Source organism: Paramisgurnus dabryanus, chromosome 13, assembly GCF_030506205.2.
Source record: "Paramisgurnus dabryanus chromosome 13, PD_genome_1.1, whole genome shotgun sequence".
Taxonomy (NCBI): domain Eukaryota; kingdom Metazoa; phylum Chordata; class Actinopteri; order Cypriniformes; family Cobitidae; genus Paramisgurnus; species Paramisgurnus dabryanus.
Window position 1 is genome coordinate 1370768 of NC_133349.1, and position 26377 is coordinate 1397144.

Sequence of the window (26377 nt, forward strand, 5' to 3'; positions counted from 1 at the left end):
CTGTTCCCAATTTATATGGAGTGCAGAATTTCGTCCATCCAGTTGATCAAACAAAACTGGCTGTTTGCAGAGAGGATTGTTTATTTAAAGACTATCCTTGTGATGAGGATGTATTTCACATCTGTGTGGAACTAATGGCTGACCATAATCTTGTCATGCCAAATGATGTTTATGAAATTACAGACCTCTACCTTAGACTTCGTCAGTTGATCCTTCAGGAACTGGACTTGGATGACTAGGTTAAATTATTCTACAAAATCCACTAAAAACCATTTAAATACACTGTGTACACTTTTAAGAGTTCAGATTGACAATATATTGAAATTTGGGCCATTTTTTCTTCATAAATTGACACATGTACTTGCTGAACTACAGCAATACCCTCCCTTACTCAATGTACAGTGTTTGGACAAGTCATTTGATATGATAATTTGCTGCTTAAACATATATTTAAGAAATTAGGTTTTTGTATTTTATCATTTATAATGAGAGGACTAAACATGTTGTTGTGCGTATATTTGGGCACATCATCACAATCAATCTTAGAACTTTTTCTGTCATCTTGTTATTTTGAATAAAATGTATATAAACCATGTTGGGGTATTTTGCTCTAAAAACTCTTTATCTAAATCAGGGATGGGCATCTTCGATCCTGGATGGCCTCTGTGCTGCAGAGTTTAGCTCCAACTTGCCTTTTGTTTAATTATGGTTGGAGCTAAACTCTGCAGGACACTGTCCCTCCAGGACCGAAGTTGCCCATCCCTGATCTAAATAGTAGTGCTATACTCATAGATAATTGTACACTCATTACTTACACAATTGTCTGTAATACTGTATTTTGTATTACAGTAACAATTAAAAAAAGTTTAAAATATTAATAGAATATAAGAATAAGTTAGAAATTTAAGTATTTAAAGATAAGTATTTAAGTAAATGTTAGAGTAGCTATATAGACAGCTTTATAAGGAAATGTCAAATATTGACGACATGGGGTGAGACTGTGTTAGCAATATATGACATTTACCATTTTAGAAGTGCCATCGAATAACAAGATTCAACAAATTGTGCTGCTTTTCTAGTGGTGATTAAACCAAAATGCGTATTTAAATTTTGAATATGCAAGTATAAATATGTGTGGTAAAAAGGACAGGAGGACTTGAAACTTTATTGTGCATTATTTAATGCACAACTTGTATTGGCCACTGCATCTTAAGTGCACTCATATCACATTGGTTCCACATATGCAGGTTGTATTTGTATATATCGTAACACAAGGTATTTAACCAAATATTAAATGGTAATTAAACAAACCACCGTAAATAGATTTTACAATTCACTTGTTAGTACAGTATCGAAGTTCACTACCAATGCAACCCAAAACTGTACTGTATCCATATAAAGAACACTTGATTTTAGAACACGTTAATACAATTTAAAGCCTGACTGACAAATTGACTGACAGAACAATGAACACAAGCAAATAGTGTTTATGCAGGCTTTATGATATTCAGTTATTTAACCTCTAAATGATGTCCATGACCCAGACATTGCTCTCAAGAATTTTGTTCATTTCTGACCTAAAATCAGGATAGCTGTCATAGTGCACTGAAAGCATCAAAAAACAGCCACATGTATGTGCCACAGGTCTTCTCTCAAAGCCTTTAAGGTCTGTGAAGTCAATAGTTATAGTTTTGCCGATAAAGAGATCGGAGCCTGTACAGAATCTCAGGAACAAAGACTGTTTCTTTGTGTCACACTCCCGCAGGTATCTTGTCAAATGCTTTGAAATTTCTTTTTGGTACGCATTCATTGTTTCAGGGAATTTCAGGGATCTCACAATTTTCTTCACAGTTGGCTGTAGTTCCCCATATGCAGCTTCAATTTCATCAAATTCCTTGCTCAAAGGCTTAAGTATGCTTGCCCATTGTTCGAGAACATAGGCAGGCTCTTGAATTAGTTTCTTGTGTGCCAGTTCTTGCAAAACTTGCTCAATGTTTTCTGCCGTGGGAACTGTCCGGCAACTGTAGCTGTCCAAGACGTCCAGTAATTCCTCCTGGTCTACACTGTAGAAGTCTGTTCTGCAGGTTTCTAAAACAGCACATTCATTTTCTGAGACGTACTTTAAAAAGTTGACAATCAGATCGCTTCTTACAGATCCCTGTATTGCTTGCTCCATAATTACTGGTGCAAGTTTTATTGGGAGATACTTTTCCTTCTTCCAGCCAAAGTATATGATTCGTCCAATGCTCTCCCACTTTTCCTGGCCAAAATCATGCCGAAGAAAGGGTACTTTAAAGCTGTTGCCTAGTGTGCACTGTTCATAAAATTCATGCCAGAATTCTGAAAGGCAATCTCTGAAAACTCCACCAATGTCATGACCCATCTCATACTGCCCATTTGGGAGAAGCAGCCTGATTTCAATTTCACTCTGTGTGTGTGGAAGGCTTTCATCAAAGAAGTGTGAAATAAGTTCAGAAAATATCTGTCCCCGTCGAATCACAAGAATTTTTTTGTGTGGGATTGATGCTTCTGGGCTCAGAGGCAAAGTGTCTTCTAAATTTTGTTGATCTATCTCAGTGATTTCTCCAGTGAATATTGTCACTTCATCACTTGCATCTAGCAAAGCTGTTGTGGAACTGTGTAAAGAAACGTTGAGATCATCATATGCAACATTTAGATCCTCTCCGGAATGTAGGCGGGGCACATCATCACTGTTTAAACCAGTACTTTCCACAAAAATAACATCCACGGCATCTGAAGACTGAAATATTAGAGTAGAAGAAGAGGGGAGACTCTGGTCCTGATCATTTACATCCTCCACTGTGTCTGAATCTGATATTTCCACAACAGCTTCCCTCCTCATTTTTGTTGTTGTGAGGTAGAACATCATCATTGTGAGTTTTGATGCATCATACATTTCCCCTACTGTACTGTTGTCATCTAATGACATTTCCTGATAATTCATTAGATCCACTTCAAATTCAGAAATGCTGCCGTGAGAATTTTTTCCATTTGGGAAAAATAAACGAATTGCCTCCTCAGTCAGTTCTCGTTTTTTCCAGTCTCTTGGCACAGTCAACTTCCTTGTTCCACCTCCTTTTTTGGTTCTCATTTGAACAAAGCCTTCCCCGTTGTGGAGCATCCACCCAATCTCCACTTTTCTTGTTGGTGGAACATTCCTCTTTCTTGTTGTTTGCTGATCTGTTTCGGAATTATTTGTTTTTTGTCTTTTGTTTAATTTTGATTTTAGGCGATCGAACAGCTTGGACTTCCTAGTAGTGGGTTCGCTTTCTTGCCTCCTACAATATCCCATCACTGCCAGCCTGTCTCCATAGGAAGGCAAATAGCTTTTCATCTGGTCATCATTCATTAGCAGAAGGACGCTTGGATCAATCTACAAACAAATACATTTAGTATTAGTGTATACATAGATACATACATATATACATGTGTATGTGTGTGTGCCAACCTCCATAGATGATTAAACTCAAACAACTAAAAAAATTAGGATGTCTGTGTAGCTCTTGTCTATACAGTAAAAGTAAAATATTAAATGTGAAATCTGAAGATTTTTCTCCCAGCCATTTTGCCTTAAAGACAGACAAGCATTCAAGTAAAATCTATGGTTGGATTGTCACTATCAGTAATAACATTGCTTGTTTAAAGCGAGCTAAAACCCAAATTGCAACTTGCACATAGGCAGTTAAAACAAACTATTGATGAATGTCTTAATGAACCGGTAACACTTTACAATAAGGGTGCACTAATAATCATAAATTCATGCATAAAGTAATGCACAGATAATACTGAATTAATGTATTATTATCTAAGCTATTCATTAGCAATTCATTAATGATTGCCTCATTAGCAACAAATGAAGAGTCTGTCTGATTAATATATTAGTTCATATATGAATTGTTATTAATTAAATATGTAATTGTGGATTAATTCCATCATCACTTCTTTTATGAACTAATAGTGTTAATTAATTTGTTAATTACCACAATGATAAAAAGCCTTATAATACAGGTAAACTAATATGCATTAATAGATTATTAATTACAGCATTAGTAGTGTGTTAATTAATACAATTACTAAATAATGAGTTAATAATGATGTGCCTCAACAAGTAAAGTCACAACATAATGATATATTTGCAAACCATTAGCTAATGATTAATTAATAATTAATGACAATCACTAGAGTTTATAAAAGTTATTTATTTAACACTGGTTTCCAAAAACATTGCCAAAAACACATTTCCATAACACACTACATTTAAACACAACATTAAAACATAAAAAATTATATAAAATTAAATAATACAAAAAGAAGACTGATCAAAATTAGACAACACGTTCAGATACCTCACAGATATCTCAATCTGTGTTAATCTGGCACCCGTGCTTATACATAACACAAATGTAAATGTTTAAGTCCAACCATTTCAGTCTGTCAGTCGTAAAAATTGGATGGTAACAAACTACGATAGAGAAAAAAAACATGCACAGACAAATCCAAATTAAACCCTGCGGCTCGTGACGACACATCGATGTCCTGCGACACTAAACAGTATTTATATAATTTTTTACCTCTAATACAACACTAACCCCAGAGAAACACGTGCATTCACATCACCGTTTTGTTTATTTTTTACATCACCGTCTTATTCATCTAATGTTTAATGGCGGGTTGCGAAACAACTTTACAGGTGCATACTGCCACCTACTGTATCGGGAGCCCCGTATAGTTTATAAGCGCCCTCATGCCGTGCACCCGATACAGTAGGGGGCGGTATGCATGTATGAAGTTGTTTCGCAACCCGCCATTAAACATTAGATGAATAAGACGATGAAGTGAATGCCTGTGTTGCTCTGGATAGTGTAAAAAATGGATAGAGGTAAAATTTTTTTATATAAATACTGTTTAGTGTCTTTTAGGACATCGATGTGTCGTCACGAGCCGCAGGATTTAATTTGGATTTGTCTGTGCGTGTTTTTTTGTCTATCAGAGTTTGTTACCATTCACTTGTAAGACTGACAGACTGAAACGGTTGGACTTAAAAATGTACATTTGTGTTATGTATAAGCACGGGTGCCAGATGAATACGGATAACTGTGAGGTATCTGAACGTGTTGTCTAATTTTGATCAGTCTTCTTTTTGTATTATTTCATTGTATATTATTTTTTATGTTTTAATGTTGTGTTTAAATGTATTGTGTTATGGAAATGTGTTTTTGGCAATGTTTTTGGAAACAGTGTTTAATAAATAGTTTTTATAAACTCTAGTGATGGTCATTAATTATTAATAAATCATTAGCTAATGGTTTGCAAATATATCATTATGTTGTGACTTTACTTGTTGAGGCACATCATTATTAAGTAATAGTATTAAATACAACACTACTAATGCTGTAATTAATAATGTATTCATGCATAATTAGTTTTCCTGTATTATCTGGAAGTTGAAATATAAGGCTTTGGCTCATTGTGGTAATTAAAAAATTAATTAACACTTTTAGTTCATAAAAGAAGTGATGATGGAATTAATCCACAATTACATATTTAATTAATAACAATTCATATATAAACTAATATATTAATCAGACAGACTCTTCATTTGTTGAATAGCTTAGATAATCATTAGTAATACATTAATTCAGTATTATCTGTGCATTAGTTAAGCATGAATTCATAATTATTAGTGCACCCTTATTGTAAAGTGTTACCTCTTTATTAATAAGTTATTATTTCAAGTCTTCTGATGCTATACACTTGAACTGTACATTATTAGTTATAGTTAATTTTAAATTAACAATAAATGTGTATACATAGCAGTGTTTTCACTCTCCTAAAAATGGGCTGATGTCTTCCTTGTTCTAGGAAGTCCCTCCTTCTGAAATCTGTATTGAGTTCTGATTGTGTAGTTTGTTTAGTGTGTTGTGATTCGACAACAGCTTAGCTTAGCCAGAGCCGTTTGAGCTTAGCTGGTGACTGATGTATTCCTGTGGGCGGAGGTTAGTAAATAAAATTCTTATATTGATGTCATTCAACCGGGAAGTAGAGGGCTGTAGTCCAAACCGGTTGCTGTAGGCTTTAAAGGGGACATCAATTAAAGAAAATATCGCTTGGAAGTGAACTTTGAGCTTTATCATTTTGCATGAATTATTTATGCTCTAACAGCAACATTACACACTAACTAAAGTTTGACAAATGGGATCAGGAAAAACGGGACCTTTAAGCTGTTCTTCACTGTGTCTTCTTATTGTGTTCCTTATAACCTGATCTTGTATACAAACTGTCTTCTGTATGTTTTTTGGATTACATTTTCTGTCACTCTCTTTGAGTAACCATTTTTCAGGACTCTCTGTCCCTCCATTTTATGTGAGTTTAATTGGTCACGTCCCCTAATAAAATTTTCCTTTTGTCCTTTTAACTTATGGGTAATTTTATTTGGTTCAATACCTTGTCCTCCTGCATTCTCTGTATAGTAGACTCTGGGATATTCCTCTCCCTCAGAAAACAAAGAAGGTCTTCCATTCTGAAACAAAATAAACAACAACAATTATATAACAAAACAAACATATGTGGAAATATACTGAAAAATAAAATGCAATATATTAAATAATACATTCTCTTTGTGTAAGGGCTTCTGGTACCCCAGTTTCCCCCAAATAAATAATGCCTTTATATCACCTTCATTTACAGTTTGCATAATCTTCGTGGCTGAAGTTGCACGAAAAAGTTGTAAACACTTCCTAATTAATGATCTATTCCACTAAATCTAATCAAAACAAAATGTAATGCTATACCATGCAGTACCATATAAAAAAAATCTTTGTTAGGGCCTTTATTTTACCCTGGAATGACTGTATGGGGGTTTGGGTGGTGAATGTTTGTCATACCAAAGTTGTTTAGCTGGGTTTAGTTGACTTGATATGCAAACCAGTGAAGTTTTTAATCATTAATTTTTTAACCTTACTTTGTGGGCATTATCATGTTGGAATAGAAAAGGGTCCTGCCCATACTATTGAAATGATAAAATCCATAAAATTAGAAACACAAAATTCTCATATACTGTAGCATTAAGATTTGCCTTCACAGAAATGACTAAAGTAGTCAATCCTCTTCATTAGAAGGGGCTGTCACATTCCTTTTGTCCTTACAGTGTATGCCAGTCACAAAAAAATCGCCTGACAGTTGGCAACTGGCAAGAATTATACCAAATAATAAAGTTTATACAACAGTTTCTTGTGGTTCTCGAATCTGATTAGCTGAGTGCTACGTGCAAACTGAAACTATAATTAGACTATACTAAATTTACGTTTTAAAATTCGAGACTTGTTTGTGACTGAGGAGAAAGTTCCCTAAAAGAATTTTAAAGAATCTCCTTCGGAGTTTTTGTTTCATCTACGCACTTGTCCCGTCGAACTGATGTATAAACACAATATTAGTCTTGATATTGCTATAATAGTGATGAGGAATAACCGCAATTAGATAAGGTGTAATGGAGCGTCACACATTTGTTGGGACGGAAGAACACAGATGCAGCGGTTATAACTCCAATGATCTCTCTGTAAAAGCAGATTGAGGAGAGGAGAAATTTTATTATAGTCTTGAACTCTGTTATTACATCCTACTAGTGCAGGAGCAGTTTGCGTCTACATTCATGAGGCGCATACCAGCGTCACAATCAGTTTCTGCGTGTTTCTCTATGTGCGTACTAATTTCTACTGTAGCGGCAGGGTCTAGTCCGCGCAGAGCGCGTGTTCGCGCCGCATCAAACCATATCGATATAAACAGATATTGTCTAATTCGGGGAGTCGTCGTCAGGGTAACCATATGATATAACCCCAAACCCAATATACCGCCCAGCCCTAAAAAATTGATGGATGATGAATTGATAGCTTGAAATATTTTGATAAAAATGTCGCAGTGCTCTCACTTATGCCTGAATTATTACATGATACATCTTACATCACGTTCAAACGTCAAAGTATAACAAAACATGCTTTATTTTTATGATTTTTAAAATTGTTGATTGAGTTTTATACTATTGGGGCAGTTTAAAATCCAACTGTGTTAGATAAATGTTCCAGACCCCTAAATACTCGAATATGTAATAATAATTGGTAAAACAGCTATGCACTTAAGAGTTAATTAGCATGAATTCACACAAAATGTTCCAAAACCACATGTGAGCACGTGTTTTTCCACACGAAAATGTTGGCCTATATCAGCTGTATATCATGCTGTAACGTGCTCTCGTTACGTGTATGTAGTCACATTTCAATTTAAAATGCTAAATATTGTACAGTAGCCTACTGCCATACCTTGTTGACGTGAGATGTTCACAGGTCTGTTGATGGTGAAAGTGTGCAGAAAGAGCGCGGTAACAGATTCATCACGTTGCATGGTTCAGGTTCTGTGGTCAGGTGCTGCCATCTAGTGGCAAAAAAGTCAGAATTCTATGATATAAAGTCAGAATTGTGACTTTATATCTCAGAATTGTGACTTTATATCTCAAAATTGTGACTTTATAACTCAGAATTGTGACTTTATAACTCAGAATTGTGACTTTATAACTCAGAATTGTGGCTTTATAACTCAGAATTGTGACTTTGTATCTCAGAATTGTGACTTTGTATCCCAGAATTGTGACTTTGTATCTCAGAATTCTGACTTTTTAACTCAGAATTCTGACTTTTTAACTCAGAATTCTGACTTTTTAACTCAGAATTCTGACTTTGTATCTCAGAATTGTGACTTTGTATCTCAGAATTCTGACTTTTTAACTCAGAATTGTGAGTTTGTATCTCAGAATTCTGACTTTTTAACTCAGAATTCTGACTTTTTAACTCAGAATTCTGACTTTTTAACTCAGAATTCTGACTTTTTAACTCAGAATTCTGACTTTGTATCTCAGAATTGTGACTTTGTATCTCAGAATTCTGACTTTTTAACTCAGAATTGTGACTTTGTATCTCAGAATTGTGACTTTGTATCTCAGAATTCTGACTTTTTAACTCAGAATTCTGACTTTTTAACTCAGAATTCTGACTTTTTAACTCAGAATTCTGACTTTTTAACTCAGAATTCTGACTTTTTAACTCAGAATTCTGAGATATAAAGTCAGAATTTTATTTTTTAAAAATTTACAACATGGCGGAAACGGGCTTCCATAAGATTTTAACCAAACGTGCAAGAGAAATCTCCAAATAAATAAAACCAGTTGAGGTGTTTCCAAAAATGCTTACAGTAGTATCAGCTGATTCATGTTTCTCATGCATTTATATTTGTATATGTAACTGAATGAATGAGCCATGTAGATGGTCTGGTACAGTATGAAGTGACATCACACGCGCGCGCGCAACAGTGCAGCGCACATTCAGCGTCGCGTCATTTTTCTTCCAGATCTGTGCTGTGTGAACATGTTCTAGACGCTGAACGCGACAGAGGAACCGCATTCAGGTAAGATGAGCGCTACAGTTGCGCGTTTTTCCTCCTGTCATTTTAACATAACGCGCGTTTGACGCAGGTGGTGGCCATTAGATGTTTATTATTTATGATCGAAAACAAATCGATGAGATGTTTTGCGTTATTAATAATTCGCTCTGACGCGGAAGTCGCTTCGTTTGGTTTCAGTTTTGAGCATCGGGTTGCGTCATTGCGCGCTTGTGTTGTTGTTGTTATTTGCAACATTGTTGCGCGTTTGATCGCAGTGTTGCAGCTCAATGCAAACAAATGCATAATAACAATGATCACGTGCATCTGAACATGGCCGTGGAGAGTTTATGTAACAGTCTGTGTGATGCTGATCTGATGTATATAATGTAGAGATTACATCAGTCTCGTTTAATCGTGTGGATCAGAAATAATACACTTTTAAAAATGTCACAAATATAAGATGATCAATATGAGATTATTATATGATTATGTACTGTATGTATAGGCCATCATATATTTATCAATTTATAGATTTCTTGTCTCACTTAGGGGGGTTCAGTTTTACCATATGTCTGTCTGAAAATTAGGTTTGCTACATAGTAAAATTAGCTTAGTTTGACCTGTTTTATTCAGTATTTTCTGATTATATATTTACCACAACATCCATCCAATCATTAATGAAATCTCTATAGCCCTTATCCTATACAGAGACACATGGGTTGCTGCTGCCATTCAGATTCTTATTATTGAAGTGGTGTAATGTAAGGACTTATTGGAGACAACTTATAAATCTGATATATCTGCATATTTCTCACATATGTTAATACCGAGTAGAGAATAAGTCATGAATACTGGAGAATCATCAGGTCAGGTCTGAATCACTCAGTCAGGATATCACATAGTGATGTGAATGTGTTTGTACGCTGTTCATCTGTGCAGACATATTGTGCACAGTATAAATACTATATGCTAAGCATAAACATCATGTCAACATCATCAGGAATCCACACGGCTGCTTCTGATTTACCTCTGCTTACCGTTTCTCTGACTGTTTACTCATTGCATCATTTCCTTTTCTTTTCCCACATCTGTACAGCAGTCTTTTTATATCACTGACATTTTGAATTCCTTTGCTGTTTGGTCATAGATAAAAAAGGTTTTTGTTGTTTGTTTTGTTTAAAATAGGTCAGTTTATTATCACTCAGCACTCATCTGCACAGTGCATGACCAGAAGGTGAATCACAGATTTATGTGCATCTCTCTCTCTCTCTCTCTCTCTCTCTCTCTCGAATCACCTGAAGCGTTATACAGAACTGCATGTCTGCCATCTGTACTGCTGTCTGAAAGCAGATTGCATAGTTGTGTGTGTATTTAGATTGTGTAATAGGGTGATTCTCGTGAAATTAGACTCATGAGGTGTCATGAAACATTTTGATAGAAAAGTAAAGGCAAAGTAAGAGTATCAAAATAAGAAGCATACAGTTACAAACATCTCTTCATGTACTATTTAGCACAATGTTTTTAAATGACATCATACAAACCAACTTTTTTTCACATTTAAGGGGAAAATTGTCATTACCACAACGGGTCCATAACTGGATTTGGGTTCTTTGACATGGAAAATTTATAATTAAAAAATCTAAAAAATGAAAAGCTTCATTGCATGTTATACTATAAACATTTACAGTAAAAAAACATGTGCTATTTGGTGATCATTGGTAAATGTGGAGACAATAATAAGGAATATAAATGTGTCCAAGAAAAAAATTCTCATCCTCCGCAACAATTTTCAATCATTTTTTAAGCCCTCAAGGAACTAACATTTAAAAAAAAATAGTTTGGAAGGGACATAATTGACTGTGACACTCAAGATGGCTACCAGGTAAGCAATTCTTATTTTTTCTCTCCAGATAAAAGTACCTAGACAACGTTTTAGTTCTCATTACCAAAAACATGAGTTGGTAAATTCATATATTTAATGTAATATCCTGTTGTGGTAATGATAATTTTTGATAATGATAATCTAAAAAATTTAAATAATTCTACTTTTTAAATCCTCTAAAAATAATTGTAGTAAATTCAGACCTTAATCTTATATGTGCAAAAAATGGCTTCAAGGGCTTTTTAAAAAAAAAATCTGATGCTGGACACCTTCTAAGTCTGGATTTCGTGAAAATCACCCAATAATCATTGACTAAGATATTTTTAATGTAATTGTTATAAGCATCACTGTAACTACAGTACAATTATCATTGGCAAGGATTGTAACTCTTGCTTTTAAAGAACAGCTCACCCAAAGACTAAAATGTACTTTTTGTGTGAAATGTGAAAACATAATTTTGGAAGACTCTTCTCTATACAGTTTAAAACCACATCTGTCAAACCAAAAGCAGCATCATTCAATGAGACAGAAAGAGAGATTGATGATTTGTCAGAGCAGTCAGATTTGACCTCATGTAGCCTGTATGACAACTAAAGTAACCCAGCGAGCAATAGCCATCATTTCACCATCTAGGTTAACTGAAGATCTGATTTAGTCCGGCTATGAGTAACCCACTCATAGCCAAAATAATCTTGAATTTGTTGTTTTTGCCAAAATAACTTGAGATGCATTTAATACTATCATGTGAGCAAAGTCAACAGTGATTATTAGGTGTTTGCTTTCATTCATTTTATTTCATCTTTACTTTACTTTTGGGCCATAGTTAGACGTTCACTGACGGCTCATATTTTAGACTAGACATCTGTTCTGTGTTTGGATGGATATTAGACATCTTTTAAATGCCAACTTTAATCAAGTGTTTTGTATGCATTGCGTGCAAATGTGTCATAGGATCAATTCCTTGGGAACACACATGCCTTGAATGCACTACATTAAAGTAAATGTTAATCTATTGCAATGTCAGATTGAATGAAGTGAATGTATGTTACTGGATAACAGAAGTTGCTTTATATATTTTAGTTTTACTAGTGTAGTGAATTTGACTTGAATGATGAGTTAAGAGCGGTGATCGGTGGAGATGTCACCGTGAGCATGGAGTACACGAGCCAAAACTGACACATTACTACACAATAGAGCCATTCAGCTGAATGCCATCATTATTGATGGGGATTAATGAAGGTTTGTTTAGTTGTTGAAGAGATGTTAAAGACAACAATGCTCTCTAATAGCAGCATCTTCAAGTGGATTTTTAAGGGTCCTCTTGTACATGGACTGTACTTGAGGAGTGACTTCTGCCCTGCACGAGTCGAGACAGATTCAGAACGAGATGATGATGATGGTCCACAGTCTCCACTGATACAAACAAACACGTGACAAACAGAAGTGAAGACACTCCCAACAGCTGCTAGTGAAAGTCCAGACTGTGAGTTAGTGCTTTACATGAATGTAGAAGAGAGACGATCAGGAGCGGGTTGAGGGTTGTAGACGTGTGCATTGCCATGACAACACAGGGCCATTGCAGTGCATCATGGGAGGATCAGGGAGGTGAGAATTAATTAAACGAGAATCGAAAAACATGTTACAGTTACCGATAGATAACTGGCTGAATGTATTGTAGTGAAGGACAGATCTTTGATTCCTTGAAAGTTTGATTCATGTATATTTCAGAGAAAGAAATGATCTGATTGACAGGGGAAACGACCAATCACTGTTTAGTTTTTTATGTCGAAATATCTGGAGGACAGATGCGACTAAGTTTCCATTTGTTTTAGTCTCATTGCTGTCTAAGAGAAACAATTATTTTACAGATATTGAAAAGCTCTCATGTGTAATTTAACCTCTACATTTGTTTGTGATTAGTGTTTAGTTTGCAAGTGACATGATGAAACGTGCTTATAGTTTACATTCAGTGGACGAGCTTCAGTCACATTTGAAAAATATACACTTAACAATATTTAATGTGTAATAACGTGTATTATAAAAGGAAATTTGTTGATAATAGTTGGAAATTAGCCCAATTGTGTACTCAACCTCAGGTCTTGTGACAAGTCGTCATATGCATTGTGACAACACGCAGTCACGAGAAACACAAGAAGCAATGATTGATATTGAGCGGTAGTGAATGGGATTTCATCATTGTTCATTAACCGAATGATTGCAGAATTAGGATTAGGGTGTATTTTAGATTTTGGTTTAGGGTTGGGTTACAGGCTTTTAAAAAATTATTCTCAAACTATTTTTTAGACTTATTTGAGGAGTCTAATTTGGGATTTCATTGATTAAAAGTTGATCCAGGACCAACAAAAAAATTATAATTTATCCAGGATCACATCTTACTATTTCACGAGTTCACACTGATAGATTAAATTGGTAAACTTATTTGGTGTGCTGTCCGGGGGAGGGCTATGAGCTTGGGAATTGGCCCGCATGCAGAGTACTTCCCAGGTTTAGGGAGTAACCTGCTGAGTAAAAGGAGGAAGGATGGTGAAGGGATTCTGAAGACTGTAGAGAATCCTTAGGTGAGTTTGATTGTGATTATATGTAGGCTTTTGCCTTCGTGCTGATTGGGTAGATATGTTGATTACTGATTTTGTAGACAGCTGGTGACTTGAGTAGCTTATTTTGACGTGTTAATAAAACAGGCTTGTTTGAGATGCGCCTTGCCTCGCCTGAAATATCGGTGAGAGTAAGCAGCTGCAGTGAGGGAAGTAGTGGAGTGAAAAAAGTGCAGGCAAGCCGGACACTTCATGAATCTCGCTGTGTTGTGGACTGCAAAGGTCAACAATAGAAGAGATTGCGTTCGCGTATTTTTTCACAGATTAAATAGATGCAACTGAAATACCAAAAAATGCATTTACATTAAGATGTTTATAAGGAGAATCAACAAAGGTGAACTAAGGCTACTTAGTAAATGTTGGGATGTAGTCTAAGTCTAGTGGTAATACAAATTTGTTTCTGTGTGTAATATAAACAGCTCACAGTATAAATAATTCAACACCAATACAAAAGTTTAAAGGAATTTATTAAAAATATAAATGTCATAAGTCAAGAACAGGTTGAAAAATTATAAAAACTACAGGAAGTGGAGTTTTTAGAAATAAAATGTCATCAGCTGACATTCCTGAGCCAATAAGCATTAAACTGTGTCGTCAGCAAGTCTTTTCCCATTTTGCTTTTCGTCAACGCAGACGGTGGAGATCAACTGCGCTCGACTGCAGAATCCGACACATCCGCCCTGCGCTCGCGAGAGTTTTTGACATACGTCAGCATGACATCAGTGCAAGGCGGACCGCCCTCCGACACAATTCTTACCGGCATGCATCTCACGCTGATCACCGTTGATCGGTTCTGCGCAGATTTTGTTCATCTGAAACAAGCCTAATATGTGTTGTGACTAGAAGGACAATGGCCAAAATCTCGTGAAATCTTGCAGGATACAGCGCTGTTTTTATCCTACTCCTACCCCCAAACCTAACCCTAAGCCAAATATCCCACAGGATTTAGGCTGTAGCGGTATCCCATCTAGCCAAAACCATGCGGACCCACTATTTTTTCAGTTGATGTGTTTACATTCAAACCCAGCGTATCAATCACTTTTACCTTGTTCACACTATCAGTCCATATCCGATTTGACAGACTCACTGTCCATATTGTGTATCCCAACTGTTCAGATCCGATCTGTGCGTCCTGTAGTGTTCTTCCATGTTCTGGATTATCTGCAGTTTCTATGGCAATGATGTCACACTGGTGGGACAAGCTGCCTCGAAGTCTGATGTTGTAGAAACTATATTCCCCAATACATGGACTTTCCCAAACACCCCTATCATTTCGTTAGGAATGGACTGTTCCAGAGGTCACGCTGGGGTTGCGTTTATGTGACCTGAACTCAATATGTATCCAAAAAGCTACACAAATGCGATTAGAGCGGTCAGACTGAAATGGATTTCCAGAAATGCGTTTTGAAACGTATTTCAAACCACCTCTGGATGTAGCCTGAAACAGATTAGAAAAAAATGGATTTCATGCGGTTTTTGTCCGTTCAATGTGATTGGATTCCAATCTGACATGCACCAAAATCGGATTTAGAATGACAGTGTAAAGAAGGTCTAAGTAAGCTCAAAATATGAATAATTTTCTCTCACAAACAAAACATTTTGCTTCAAAAGACCCACCAGAGTCATATGGATTCCTTTATCTGATGATGGATGGACGGGCACTATTCAATGCCATTACAAAGCTGAGTCCAGCCACGATATTAATGTAGCTCTAAATGCGTTCAAAAGAAAGTCATATACAGCTAAGATTGCGTGAGGTTGAATTAAATATGGACTTATTTTTTATCTGGGGTGAACTATTCTTTCATTTAGATTTGATGTTTACTGTAACAATATCACCATGGCCTAAAGCGAAACGTGAAAGTGAAAGTTTGCATGCTATTATTGGACTCTAACCCCAAAGATCAGACAGATTATTATGTGCTTTCAGTTGCATACAGAGACAACGTGAGCTCGTGAAGTCGACGGACACTGACGGACACTCGCTGAACTGCAGTATCAGTAGAAGGTGAGAACATCCCAATTCACACAGAATCCTAATCCCATAATGCAACTTACTAAGTTATTATTTAACAGAATAACCTGAATCTACAGAGCTGTAGTGTAGACAAAGTGTGCATACTTTCATATAAGATCAAAATCAAATAATTAAGTAATAAAATGAAATCATTGCCAAGGCAATATGTGGATATCACAACATGTTTGTTCTGTTGCATCTTCAATGAGGTTTTACCCAAATAATTCACAATCCAGAGTGATGTTAACTTTAACATTCATGTTCTTCATCAGCAGCATGGAGGAGTTTAAAGTTCAGACGGCCAAACATTCGCTACCCAACAGTTCACCCATGAGGTCGCAGAGCGAGCAGTCTAAAGAGCATGCGGCCAAACGTTTGTCCTCCGCCTCCAACGGCACGAGCGACGGAGGCGCCGGGTCAAGAACTCCGGTGGAGATCACGGCGCTGGAGGAGTCTTTCAGACGCTTCGCTATTCACGGAGACACGCGAGCGACCGGGAAAGAGATGAACGGCAAGAACTGGTCCAAACTGTGTAAAGACTGCGGCGTCATTGACGGGAAGGACATCACCCTCACGGACGTGGACATCGTCTTCTCCAAAGTCAAGTACGTCAACATCAGCACCTCCTCTAAAGACTGAGCAGATAAAACTTCAAACTTCATGAAGCTGTGCAGGTGACATCAGTTTACAGTGTTTCATGGGTCAAGTAGATCGCTCTTAACTAGTCGCTTTAATTCATGGCTGATTTTTTATTTAAATGGGTCGAGTAAGATGTTTTGGGGACATGTAAAATTTGCTTCACTTTATGTCTCTGCGCTACTATAAGCAAACGTTGGCTTTGTTCCAAACTCTAGTGAGCGGCTTTGCTGTCTACATAGGCGGTGACCTTCTAAGGCAACATCATGGGCTGCAACTCTGTCACACTACAGACACAGACACAACATTAACACTTATATCTGAATCCACAGTCTGATGATAACCGATATTAAATTAATATTTAAGGACAATTGACTTGTCCATCTTCTGTGGAACACAAATAGTTAACTGTGTGCATTTCTTTCTATATTTGGTTTTTGAATTCCAATGGAAAGGAGGTTTGTTCATTTAGCACGGCCTTCACAACCCTTTCATTCTGAACAACCCGATGACTTCAGGCCAGATTGAGTCATTTCTGCATGAACGCAGTCCAGCTTTTATTAATCTGACCTTAATACAGAGACATCTCCGCATACAGACCTTCAGAAATAAAACCATAGATCTCTTTATTATAACATCTCTTCATAGTTTTCCATATGTAGATACATTTGGAGTGAGGAGATTTATTTTAGCCAGATGAGAATAAAAATTATTCTGCTAGACAGCGTCAGAAGAAATACATGTATACGTGTATGTTTCTCACATGCATCGCAGCATTTTAAACCTGTGTGTGCTGTTAGTTTTCCAGTGGAAAACAAAAGATGAAAAATCCGTCTGTGTGTGTGCGGGATTTTCTTCAGTCTGGAGTGTCAGAGGGTCACAGAGATAAAGAGTCGTATGTTTGTTTCAATCATTGCAGTGCAGTCTGTGACAGATTAAAAGTACTTTTTGTTAATGATGCTTGTTAAAGTCACGCTACATTTAAAGCTGCTTCTGTGCCATTAGTGCTACCAAACATAATTGTTTCCAAACCATACTGTAGTGTTACAACCAAATAATCCGTCTGTAATCGTATTGATGGCTCAATCAGATTGAAAAGCCTTCATATAAACACATTAACTAATACGATTGAGGTTGATCGGAGGCAAATTTGGATTGTATTGAAAGGGGTTGTGTAGTCCAATCTGTGATCCGATCATCAGGAGAAAAGTATGCATGTACACGCTTGAATCGTAGTTTTTTCTCAATCGGATGCAAAAATATTGTGCACATGCGCAGAAAAATTGTTCATGATTCACATGATTCTCGTCACAGAAACATGCAATAGCAAGGCAATGACAAGGCATTATAAATGTAATGCGGTCACATGCGGTACATTCTGCAGCATTCATCTACATAGAGCAATAAAATAGTATTGTGCCTTTGAAAAGTGTTTCTTAAGAACAACTTTCTCCAACTTAACTTTGACTTTGTACATTTATCCAGAGATAAAGCGTGAACGCGCTGAGAGATGCTGTGCGCTGCGTTGCCAAGTCCTCTGTTTTTTAGCAGACTTCAGATTTGGGGACTGTTTAAACGGGTTAAAGATGAAAGGATTCATTCATGAGTTATTGGTATTTTGGTTTTGAATAGTCATTGGGATGCTTTTGGACTAGTATTGAATGTCCATTTGGATGGTTTTGTTACTTGAATCTGGCAACCCTTGTTGTGAGCTTGCACAGCCGTTTGGTTAGGATTAAATAGAATGTACATGTAAACCAACATTTTAATAAGATTGCAATGTTAAGGGTGCATGTAAACTGTACACTCTTAACCTGCAATTGGATTTAATTCAGTCAGATTGACAAAATTTTGTGCATGCAAACATAGCCAAGGAGACTTTTTTGAAGATTATTCCAGATGCACAGTCATATCAAAAGAAAAGATCGTCTGAAAAAGAGTTTATGTTATGATTTATTTATCGGTTGATCAGTGCATCCCTAATTCTGATTCTGAGGAGCTTTCTAAAGGCGCAGGTTCCACATGAACCAGGTTAGACCCTTTATTTTCTGATAGATGAGATCAGATGGGACTCAGACTTCACTTTATGAAGAGAGAGAGAGAGAGAGAGAGAACATCAGCACATGCAGTCAGATTCTGATGGTTCACCCAAACAAAACTGATCACCAGATGCATTGGTAAGCCAAAGAGGCGAGGAGGCTTGTTTATCAAACTTGTTGCTATGACAGCAGGTTGTCGAGGGAGACCACAAGCTTTATAGAGCTTTGTTTAGGTGCTTTATCACCTCACTAAGAGTTGTTTGTGTTTGTGTTACTATGCACTTTTCTTACAGTGGAAATAAAAATAGGCACAGTGGGATTAAAACAGATGAGTGTTGTGCTGAATGTGTTTACTGAAACTATACAAACATCTGTGTGTGTGTGGCTAAAAATACAAAAGACACAAGTTCTTATTAATGTAGTAGTGCAGTCAAATGTGATCCAGTCTGTGTAAACTAAGCTAAAGTCGTTTCATTTTCTGTTTTCTGCATAATGTAAAGAACATTCTGTGAAAATTTGTGATCATAAGTCGCACGTGTATGTTTGTAGAAATAGCAAACAATACATTGTATGGATCAAAATTATTGATTATTTTAATGGCAAAAATCATTAGGATATTGAGTAAAGATCATTTTCCATAAAGATATTTTGTAAATTTATCTATGGTAAATATATAAAAACTGCATTAATCATTAGTAAAATGTGTTGCTAAGGACTTAATTTGCACAACTTTAAAGGCGATTTTCAAAACAAAACAAAAATTTTGCACCTCCAAATTTTCAAATTGTTATATCCAAATATTGTCCTATCCAAACAAACCATACATCAATGGAACGCTTATTCGGCTTTCCAAAGATGTATAAACTTTATTTATTTTTCTTCTCATGACTTGTTTTCAGTGGCGTTGGTGACTCCTTTTTCGAGGGTGCACGATGCAAAGCTCGTCACAACATGTATTTAGCCCATCATGTGTGTGGCTTGTCATGTCAAAATGTGTTTTCGGCATGTCATACAAACTTATGTGCATCATGTCAAAAAATACAAGCCTGCTGCAGATGCTTCGAAGGGGTTTATGATAATAGAGACGCTTGTGTTTGCCAGATACTGGCAGAGTTTAGTGTTAAGTAAGTGTCTTGTGAGTTTTATCATAAAACCTTTCGACGCGTGTGCAGCAGGCACATATTTTTACATGATGCATGTTCATGACACAACGAATGCATATTTTGAAATCGCGCCCCTCGGAAGAGAAGTCACTTGCCGCCACTGCTGGTTTTTGGGGTCCAGGGTCATATATAATTTTTATATCTTCAAGATCATGTCAAAGATTTAAATTCATGAGTGAAATTAAACTTTGATTTGATGAGTGAAATTAAATTCCAAATCTCATCATTAGATTATGAGACTTCTCATTTCATCATAGCAGGTTATACGTTGAATCTTTACAACTTCATGGTCACTATTTACTGACAGAATTAGCAATGTTACAGATCAAATTTAGAAATCTTTCAGCTATATATCTAACTTATAATTATTAGTTCCCAGTTTGGTTAATGATAGAAAAATAGCAACCTACCCCAAAACCCCATCAGCAATTTTGATAATATATATGGTGTATAGTTTGAATCGATTTTCTTTAAAGTTAGTTAGATGTGTGTACTGGAGGTTGTAGTCGTATAAACCACTGAAGTCCTCTGAGCTGAGATGTTTGTGTTATCACACATGCCTGTGTTTAGATTGTAGTCTGTTCTCCTTGGAAACTCAATTCAAATGGAATGCATACTACACTTTCACAGCACATACTACAGCTCCTGTGTCCATGCAAACATAAAATAACATTCTGTCAACCTCATGCTGTTTAGACCATACTTTTCCCAAAATACCTTTGCATTATATTCATTCATTTAGATTTTGTCCAATGCAATTTACAAATAAATGAGCCTCTTAAAACTACAAATAATCGTTTTCAAGAAATGAAAGCAGATGTTCAGATTCAAGTTTTTTTTTTATTTCTCAGTTGTGTTTTATTTAATAAGTACACTGTAAAAAAAATGCAGCATTTTTGCCAATCAACTAAGTTAAACAATTTCAACTAGTTTTTAAAAGTTATGTCAACTTATCACAGGTAAAAACTTAAAATTGCAAAACCAACTTCATGCTACATTTTCCACAGTGTATCAATCAGTGTTACAACAGTGTTGTTTGTTGAATTGTTTTCCAGGAATAAATCCGGCCGGACGATCACGTACAGTCAGTTTAAAGAAGCGCTGGGAGAGTTGGCCAGGAAACGTTTTAAAGATAAAAGCAGCGAGGACGCAGCACTAGAGGTTTACAAACTGATAGAAGGGAAATCGCCTGTTATATCTGGAGTCACGGTAATGTACTGCTTGTATAAATGCATAAACATTGACTGTATAGTGAAGTAGATAGATGATCTACCCAATTATCAGGGGCGGCAGGTGACTTCTCTTCCAAGGGGTGCACATAAAAAATTGTTTGTCCTGTCAAAATGTTTGTTGGTTGCGTCATGTTAAACATGTGCATCGTGCGTCACGTCAAAACATGTGTTCGTTGCGTCATGTGAATCGTATGCATCATGCATCACATTAAAATTAGGGCTGTCAAAAGATTAATCGCGATTAATCGCATCCAAAATAAAAGTTTGTGTTTACATAACATATGTGTGTGTACTGTGTATAATTATTATTTATATATAAAAACACACCCAATCATGTATATATTTAAGAAAAAATTGTTATATTTATATATAAAATATTTATATTTATATATAATATAAATTATAGAAATGTATATACAGTATTTAAGTGCAAATATTTCTTAAATATATACATGAATGTGTGTGTATTTATATATACATAATATTTATACACAGTGCACACATATGCCATGTAAACACAAACTTTTATGTTGGATGCGATTAATCGCGATTAATCTTTTGACAGCCCTAATTAAAATATGTGTTTGTTGCGTCATGTGAACCATGTGCATCATGCATCACATCAAAACATGTGTTCGTTGCGTCATGTGAATCGTATGCGTCATGCATCACATCAAAACATGTGTTCGTTGCGTCATGTGAATCGTATGCATCATGCATCACATTAAAATATGTGTTTGTTGCGTCATGTGAACCATGTGCATCATGCATCACATCAAAACATGTGTTCGTTGCGTCATGTGAATCGTATGCGTCATGCATCACATCAAAACATGTGTTCGTTGCGTCATGTGAATCGTATGCATCATGCATCACATCAAAACATGTGTTCGTTGCGTCATGTGAATCGTATGCATCATGCATCACATTAAAATATGTGTTTGTTGCGTCATGTGAACCATGTGCATCATGCATCACATCAAAACGTGTTCGTTGCGTCATGTGAATCGTATGCGTCATGCATCACATCAAAACATGTGTTCGTTGTGTCATGTGAACCGTATGCGTCATGCATCACATCAAAACATGTGTTCGTTGCGTCATGTGAATCGTATGCATCATGCATCACATCAAAACATGTGTTCGTTGCGTCATGTGAATCGTATGCATCATGCATCACATTAAAATATGTGTTTGTTGCGTCATGTGAACCATGTGCATCATGCATCACATCAAAACGTGTTCGTTGCGTCATGTGAATCGTATGCGTCATGCATCACATCAAAACATGTGTTCGTTGTGTCATGTGAACCGTATGCGTCATGCATCACATCAAAACATGTGTTCGTTGCGTCATGTGAATCGTATGCGTCATGCATCACATCAAAACATGTGTTCGTTGCGTCATGTGAATCACATTCATCATGTCAAAATAAGTGCCTGCTGCACACACGTCAAAATGTTTTATGATAAAAGAGATGCTCAAGTTCACAAAATACTCGCAAGACACTAACTTAACAGTAAACTCTGATTACACATGAGATTAAGAGAGTAGGGCTGTAACGATTAATCACGTGATCGATTCAGAATCGATTTTAAATCGATTTTGTGTTTCATGCACAGCTTGTGTGTGTACTATGGTGTTTTGGTCAGTACGAAGTCCTTAACAATCTAAAATCATTATGACTCTCAGTCGTTTATAACGTGCATTTAAAAAAGCAACACTCGTTAAACAAAAACATTCAAAATATTCTTTATTATCATGAAAATACCTGAAACAATTTGAAGAACAGTAATATAAATATCCTTATAGACATTTCCTGGAATAGCGTTTGCAATGCTACTTCTTCTGTGGCACAAAGGGAGTTTCTGCACGAGAGCACCGCCTGGCTTTGGGATGTGCCGGGATTTCACCGTAATATAGTTAAAATTTATTCATTGAGAAAATGCGCATTTGCACGATTAATCGTACAGCCCTATAAGAGAGTATTTGGCAAATGCGAGTGTCTTTTTTTATCATAAACCCCTTCAAAGCGTCTGCAGCAGACACATATTTTGACATGACGCGCTGAACACACATTTTGACATGACAGGCTAAATACATGTCGTGACGAGCTTCATATCATGCATCCTTGAAAAAGAAGTCACTGGCCGTCACTGCCACTTATTATATGAAATACTAAACATTGTCCCTGGTGTTTGTTCATCTGTAGAGAGCCGTGGCATCTCCAACCGTGTCCCGCCTGACAGACACCACTAAGTTCACGGGTTCTCACAAGGAGCGTTTTGATGAAACGGGCCGCGGGAAGGGTAAGGCCGGACGCGTGGAGATGGTGGACAAGTCCGGTTACGTCTCCGGATACAAGCATGCGGGCTCATACGAGAAGAAAGTTCAAGGAAAGCCGCCTCAAAAACCTCTGTGAGATTCATCGGAAGACAAACCCGACTCTGTAAAGCACAAAATTATTTCCCATTGAGGGTACGTCTGTGAATTAGATCCATATCGTGTTCCCCTCATCCTATACGTGTGTGTTTTTTAACTGGAATGCTGTTTACATCCAAACCAAGACGTCACCAGCTGGTACATTCCTAACAAACTGCACATTATTGCAGAACACCGACACAATGATGCCAACCGAACGAAACAATATTGACTCCGATGTTGCATGCTCAGCTTGTGAAGGTTTGTGTTGATAATCTGTCGTGTTAATGAAATGTTTATATACTGTAGGAGCATTTGGCATTTTGTGATCTCTTTCAGCAGAATAAGGCCAGAAACAAACTGACGTAAATGCTTGACATTTGTGATGTGTTGAACATACAGTACCTGCATGCATGCGCTCTTGCATTCGTTGCAGCAAAATTCAGTAGTTAAATGGGTTGTTGAGTTACCTATAAACATGTTAACAGTTTAACTAACATTAATTTACTTCTTGAACAAGATTCTCCACAGAGTGTTGCTCATGAGCTGAAAGATAAATCGTTTTAGCGGATGTTTGCTACAGCGCCCCCTTCAGCTTCATTCAATGCATATGATTGCGTATATGCTTCAAGCCCAAGTTTATTTTAATTTGGATGATACACTGAACATTAAGATAATTGCTTATAATTTATTTAGTATATATAATATATTACAGATTTTAATAACTGTTTGCACCGCTTTCTTGTTATAAAATGGGTCTCATTTTTTAAAGATTATCCAGATTTTAATCCCTTAACTGCACAGCCCTTTTTGAGTGGGGGTGAAAGGTGATGTACACCTTTAAATTAATGTAACTCTGGCTTTTGTTTGGTCTAGAAGCCTAATCTTGGTCTTTAAAGTTTTTAAAGTGTCTAGAGGTGAAAATATTAAAATGGTATATGGACTGCATTTATATAGCACTTTTAACAGACCTATGGCCATCAAATAAAAATTGTTATAGCAGTTTGCCTTTATTGTAATAAATAAAAATAATGCAATAAAGTATATATTTTAAACATCAAATTATCACAAAAAATTTCACACCTTTAGTGGTTTTACCAACAATGGCCACTAGGTGTCAACAGTTTGTCCCATACTCGTGTCACAAATTAATAAATGACTGGCACTGCATTATTATTATTTCTGCTAAAAGGGTTTGAAATATGAAAACTACATTTGTAACTATGTTCTACATTTGTTCATAACTTAGATCTTGCCAATTATATAGTTTGTCATGATAAATTAAAATTTACATTAAAAAAAAAATTGAAGTAAACTCACTCACGGGACAGCGGCAGTAAAAAATCTCTTGGATAAGTAACCTAATGCAAAGTCCAGTCCTCCTAAAGTATTAATTTGATAGAGAAAACAAAGACTGTGGTGCTCAGGATTGTAAATCTAGTGTTGTTGATGGTTTTTCTAATCTAGTATGAAGTTTATGGCATAATTATGTACTATTTTTAACATTATAATGGCATAAACAATACTCTGTGTTGTATTCAGGTAATTGTGGAATGATTATTAACTAGATTATGTGAACGCAGGTCTTTCTTGTCACATGGTGTTAATAATATTTGCTTCAATACAATACCTTTTACATTTAAAACTTACATTTACCAGATGCTTTTATCCAAAGTAACTTACAAAGATAAGGAAACAGTAAAGCAATTTGTCATATATATTTTTAAAATACTTCTGACCAAACCTAAATATAATCTGAAGTAGTTTTTAAGCTTTTTAACACTATTTTTTAGACTCACACAGAATCTGTACATCATGCAAAACGCAGCTTTAATACGCTGCCAACTTCATTGAACACATTTAAACATGTTTAGATCCAATTTTACAGATTTATCCCCCCCAAAAGAAATCACATCAGATACAAACTGTATCTTGGCCTGCTTAAATAGGTCAAAGTTTAACATTAAGGTATTTTGTATTCTGCTGTAAATGTTTGGTTTGAAAAGCACTGTTATTATATATCTAACATGTCATATCGAAGCACTTTGTTGTGTTTTTTTAATATGTGAAATATTTCTGCCTACAAAAAAATGTTTACAAGAGAAATCCTCTAGCCAAATGACATGCAGTAACTAACAGTATTAAATCTACATGAATACATTTACTGTACCAGAGATCTTTATAAACACACTGCCATACAGTCAACACAATGGACAACAGCCAGCATTCAGAGTTCCCACAGTTTCTGATCAATGCATATTTATAAATCACTTGTGATTACTGGATACAAATTAAACATTTTAATTCTAATGAATCTTTCAGATTGATTTGTGAAGCATTATGTCGAATGCATTGATAAGAACTGACTTTAAAACAAGAATTTGTGAAAGAAATCACTGAGGAGATTTAATCAATAACCAATGAAATCTATTTAAATTAAAATAATGTTTATCTAAGTTTATTTATTCTGGACATTTCTGACCAGGCCTAGATTGCTCATGACTGTGGGAACCCGAATATGTCATTCATCTGAAGGTTAAAAGGGACGAGTAAAGAGTGTACAGACATATTCTTCTACAGAACATCTATTTTCAGATAAGAAATGTGGCATACGGTTCCTATCAAACATGTCAAAGAAAGTGACTCTGTTGTCGTATTTAACGTGATTTGTGTGCCTAATGCCAAATACTGTTGTTAACCATCTGTTTGGAGAAACAATACGGTCTCATTTTATAAATAACTTTTTAAAATGTTATACAGTATCTTGATATGCATGTCCTACAGTGTGGTGATGGTAAAAACCTGTTTTAACGTGTCACTGTTTTGTAGCATTGTCTTAAATAAAAACAAACTGCCTGGTTCTTGTTTTTTCTTTCCATGCATGTGACTTGAACGTCACCGGGGCTAGTTGTCACACAATAATA

At 36.0% G+C, this 26377-nt stretch overlaps 2 protein-coding genes across 8 annotated transcripts; one reads left to right on the plus strand and one right to left on the minus strand.

Moving 5' to 3' along the window:
* Positions 1-1204: 1204 nt before the first annotated feature.
* Positions 1205-8570, minus strand: LOC135717746 (uncharacterized). Of its 2 annotated transcripts, XM_073811715.1 has the most exons (3): positions 8334-8570; positions 6466-6541; positions 1205-3394 (listed from the first exon to the last, which is right to left on the minus strand). In XM_073811715.1, the coding sequence occupies exons 2-3, from the start codon at positions 6538-6540 to the stop codon at positions 1523-1525; spliced, it is 1947 nt and encodes a 648-aa protein (XP_073667816.1). In that variant the 5' UTR covers position 6541; positions 8334-8570; the 3' UTR covers positions 1205-1522. The 2 variants fall into 2 exon arrangements, with proteins under 2 accessions (XP_073667816.1, XP_073667815.1); XM_073811714.1 differs by lacking the exon at positions 8334-8570 and having other exon boundaries at positions 6466-6588.
* Positions 8571-9349: 779 nt separating this feature from the next.
* On the plus strand, positions 9350-26313 carry tppp (tubulin polymerization promoting protein). Of its 6 annotated transcripts, none has more exons than XM_065299032.2 (5): positions 9350-9471; positions 15875-15952; positions 16234-16566; positions 20855-21008; positions 23245-26313. In XM_065299032.2, the coding sequence occupies exons 3-5, from the start codon at positions 16238-16240 to the stop codon at positions 23452-23454; spliced, it is 693 nt and encodes a 230-aa protein (XP_065155104.1). In that variant the 5' UTR covers positions 9350-9471; positions 15875-15952; positions 16234-16237; the 3' UTR covers positions 23455-26313. The 6 variants fall into 6 exon arrangements, with proteins under 6 accessions (XP_065155104.1, XP_065155105.1, XP_065155102.1 ...); XM_065299033.2 differs by having other exon boundaries at positions 16237-16566; XM_065299030.2 differs by lacking the exon at positions 9350-9471 and adding an exon at positions 12777-12934.
* Positions 26314-26377: the final 64 nt, after the last annotated feature.

Coding starts and splice junctions, on each gene's coding strand:
- tppp (XM_065299030.2), top strand. Junction 15,953..16,233: donor AACTGCAGTATCAGTAGAAG/GTGAGAACATCC, acceptor GTTCTTCATCAG/CAGCATGGAGGAGTTTAAAG. Junction 21,009..23,244: donor CTGTTATATCTGGAGTCACG/GTAATGTACTGC, acceptor GTTCATCTGTAG/AGAGCCGTGGCATCTCCAAC.
- LOC135717746 (XM_073811714.1), bottom strand. CDS start 6,585: ATGTTTGTTTTGTTATATAATTGTTGTTGTTTATTTTGTTTCAGAATG. Junction 3,395..6,465: donor AGAGAATGCAGGAGGACAAG/GTATTGAACCAA, acceptor ATTTGTTTGTAG/ATTGATCCAAGCGTCCTTCT.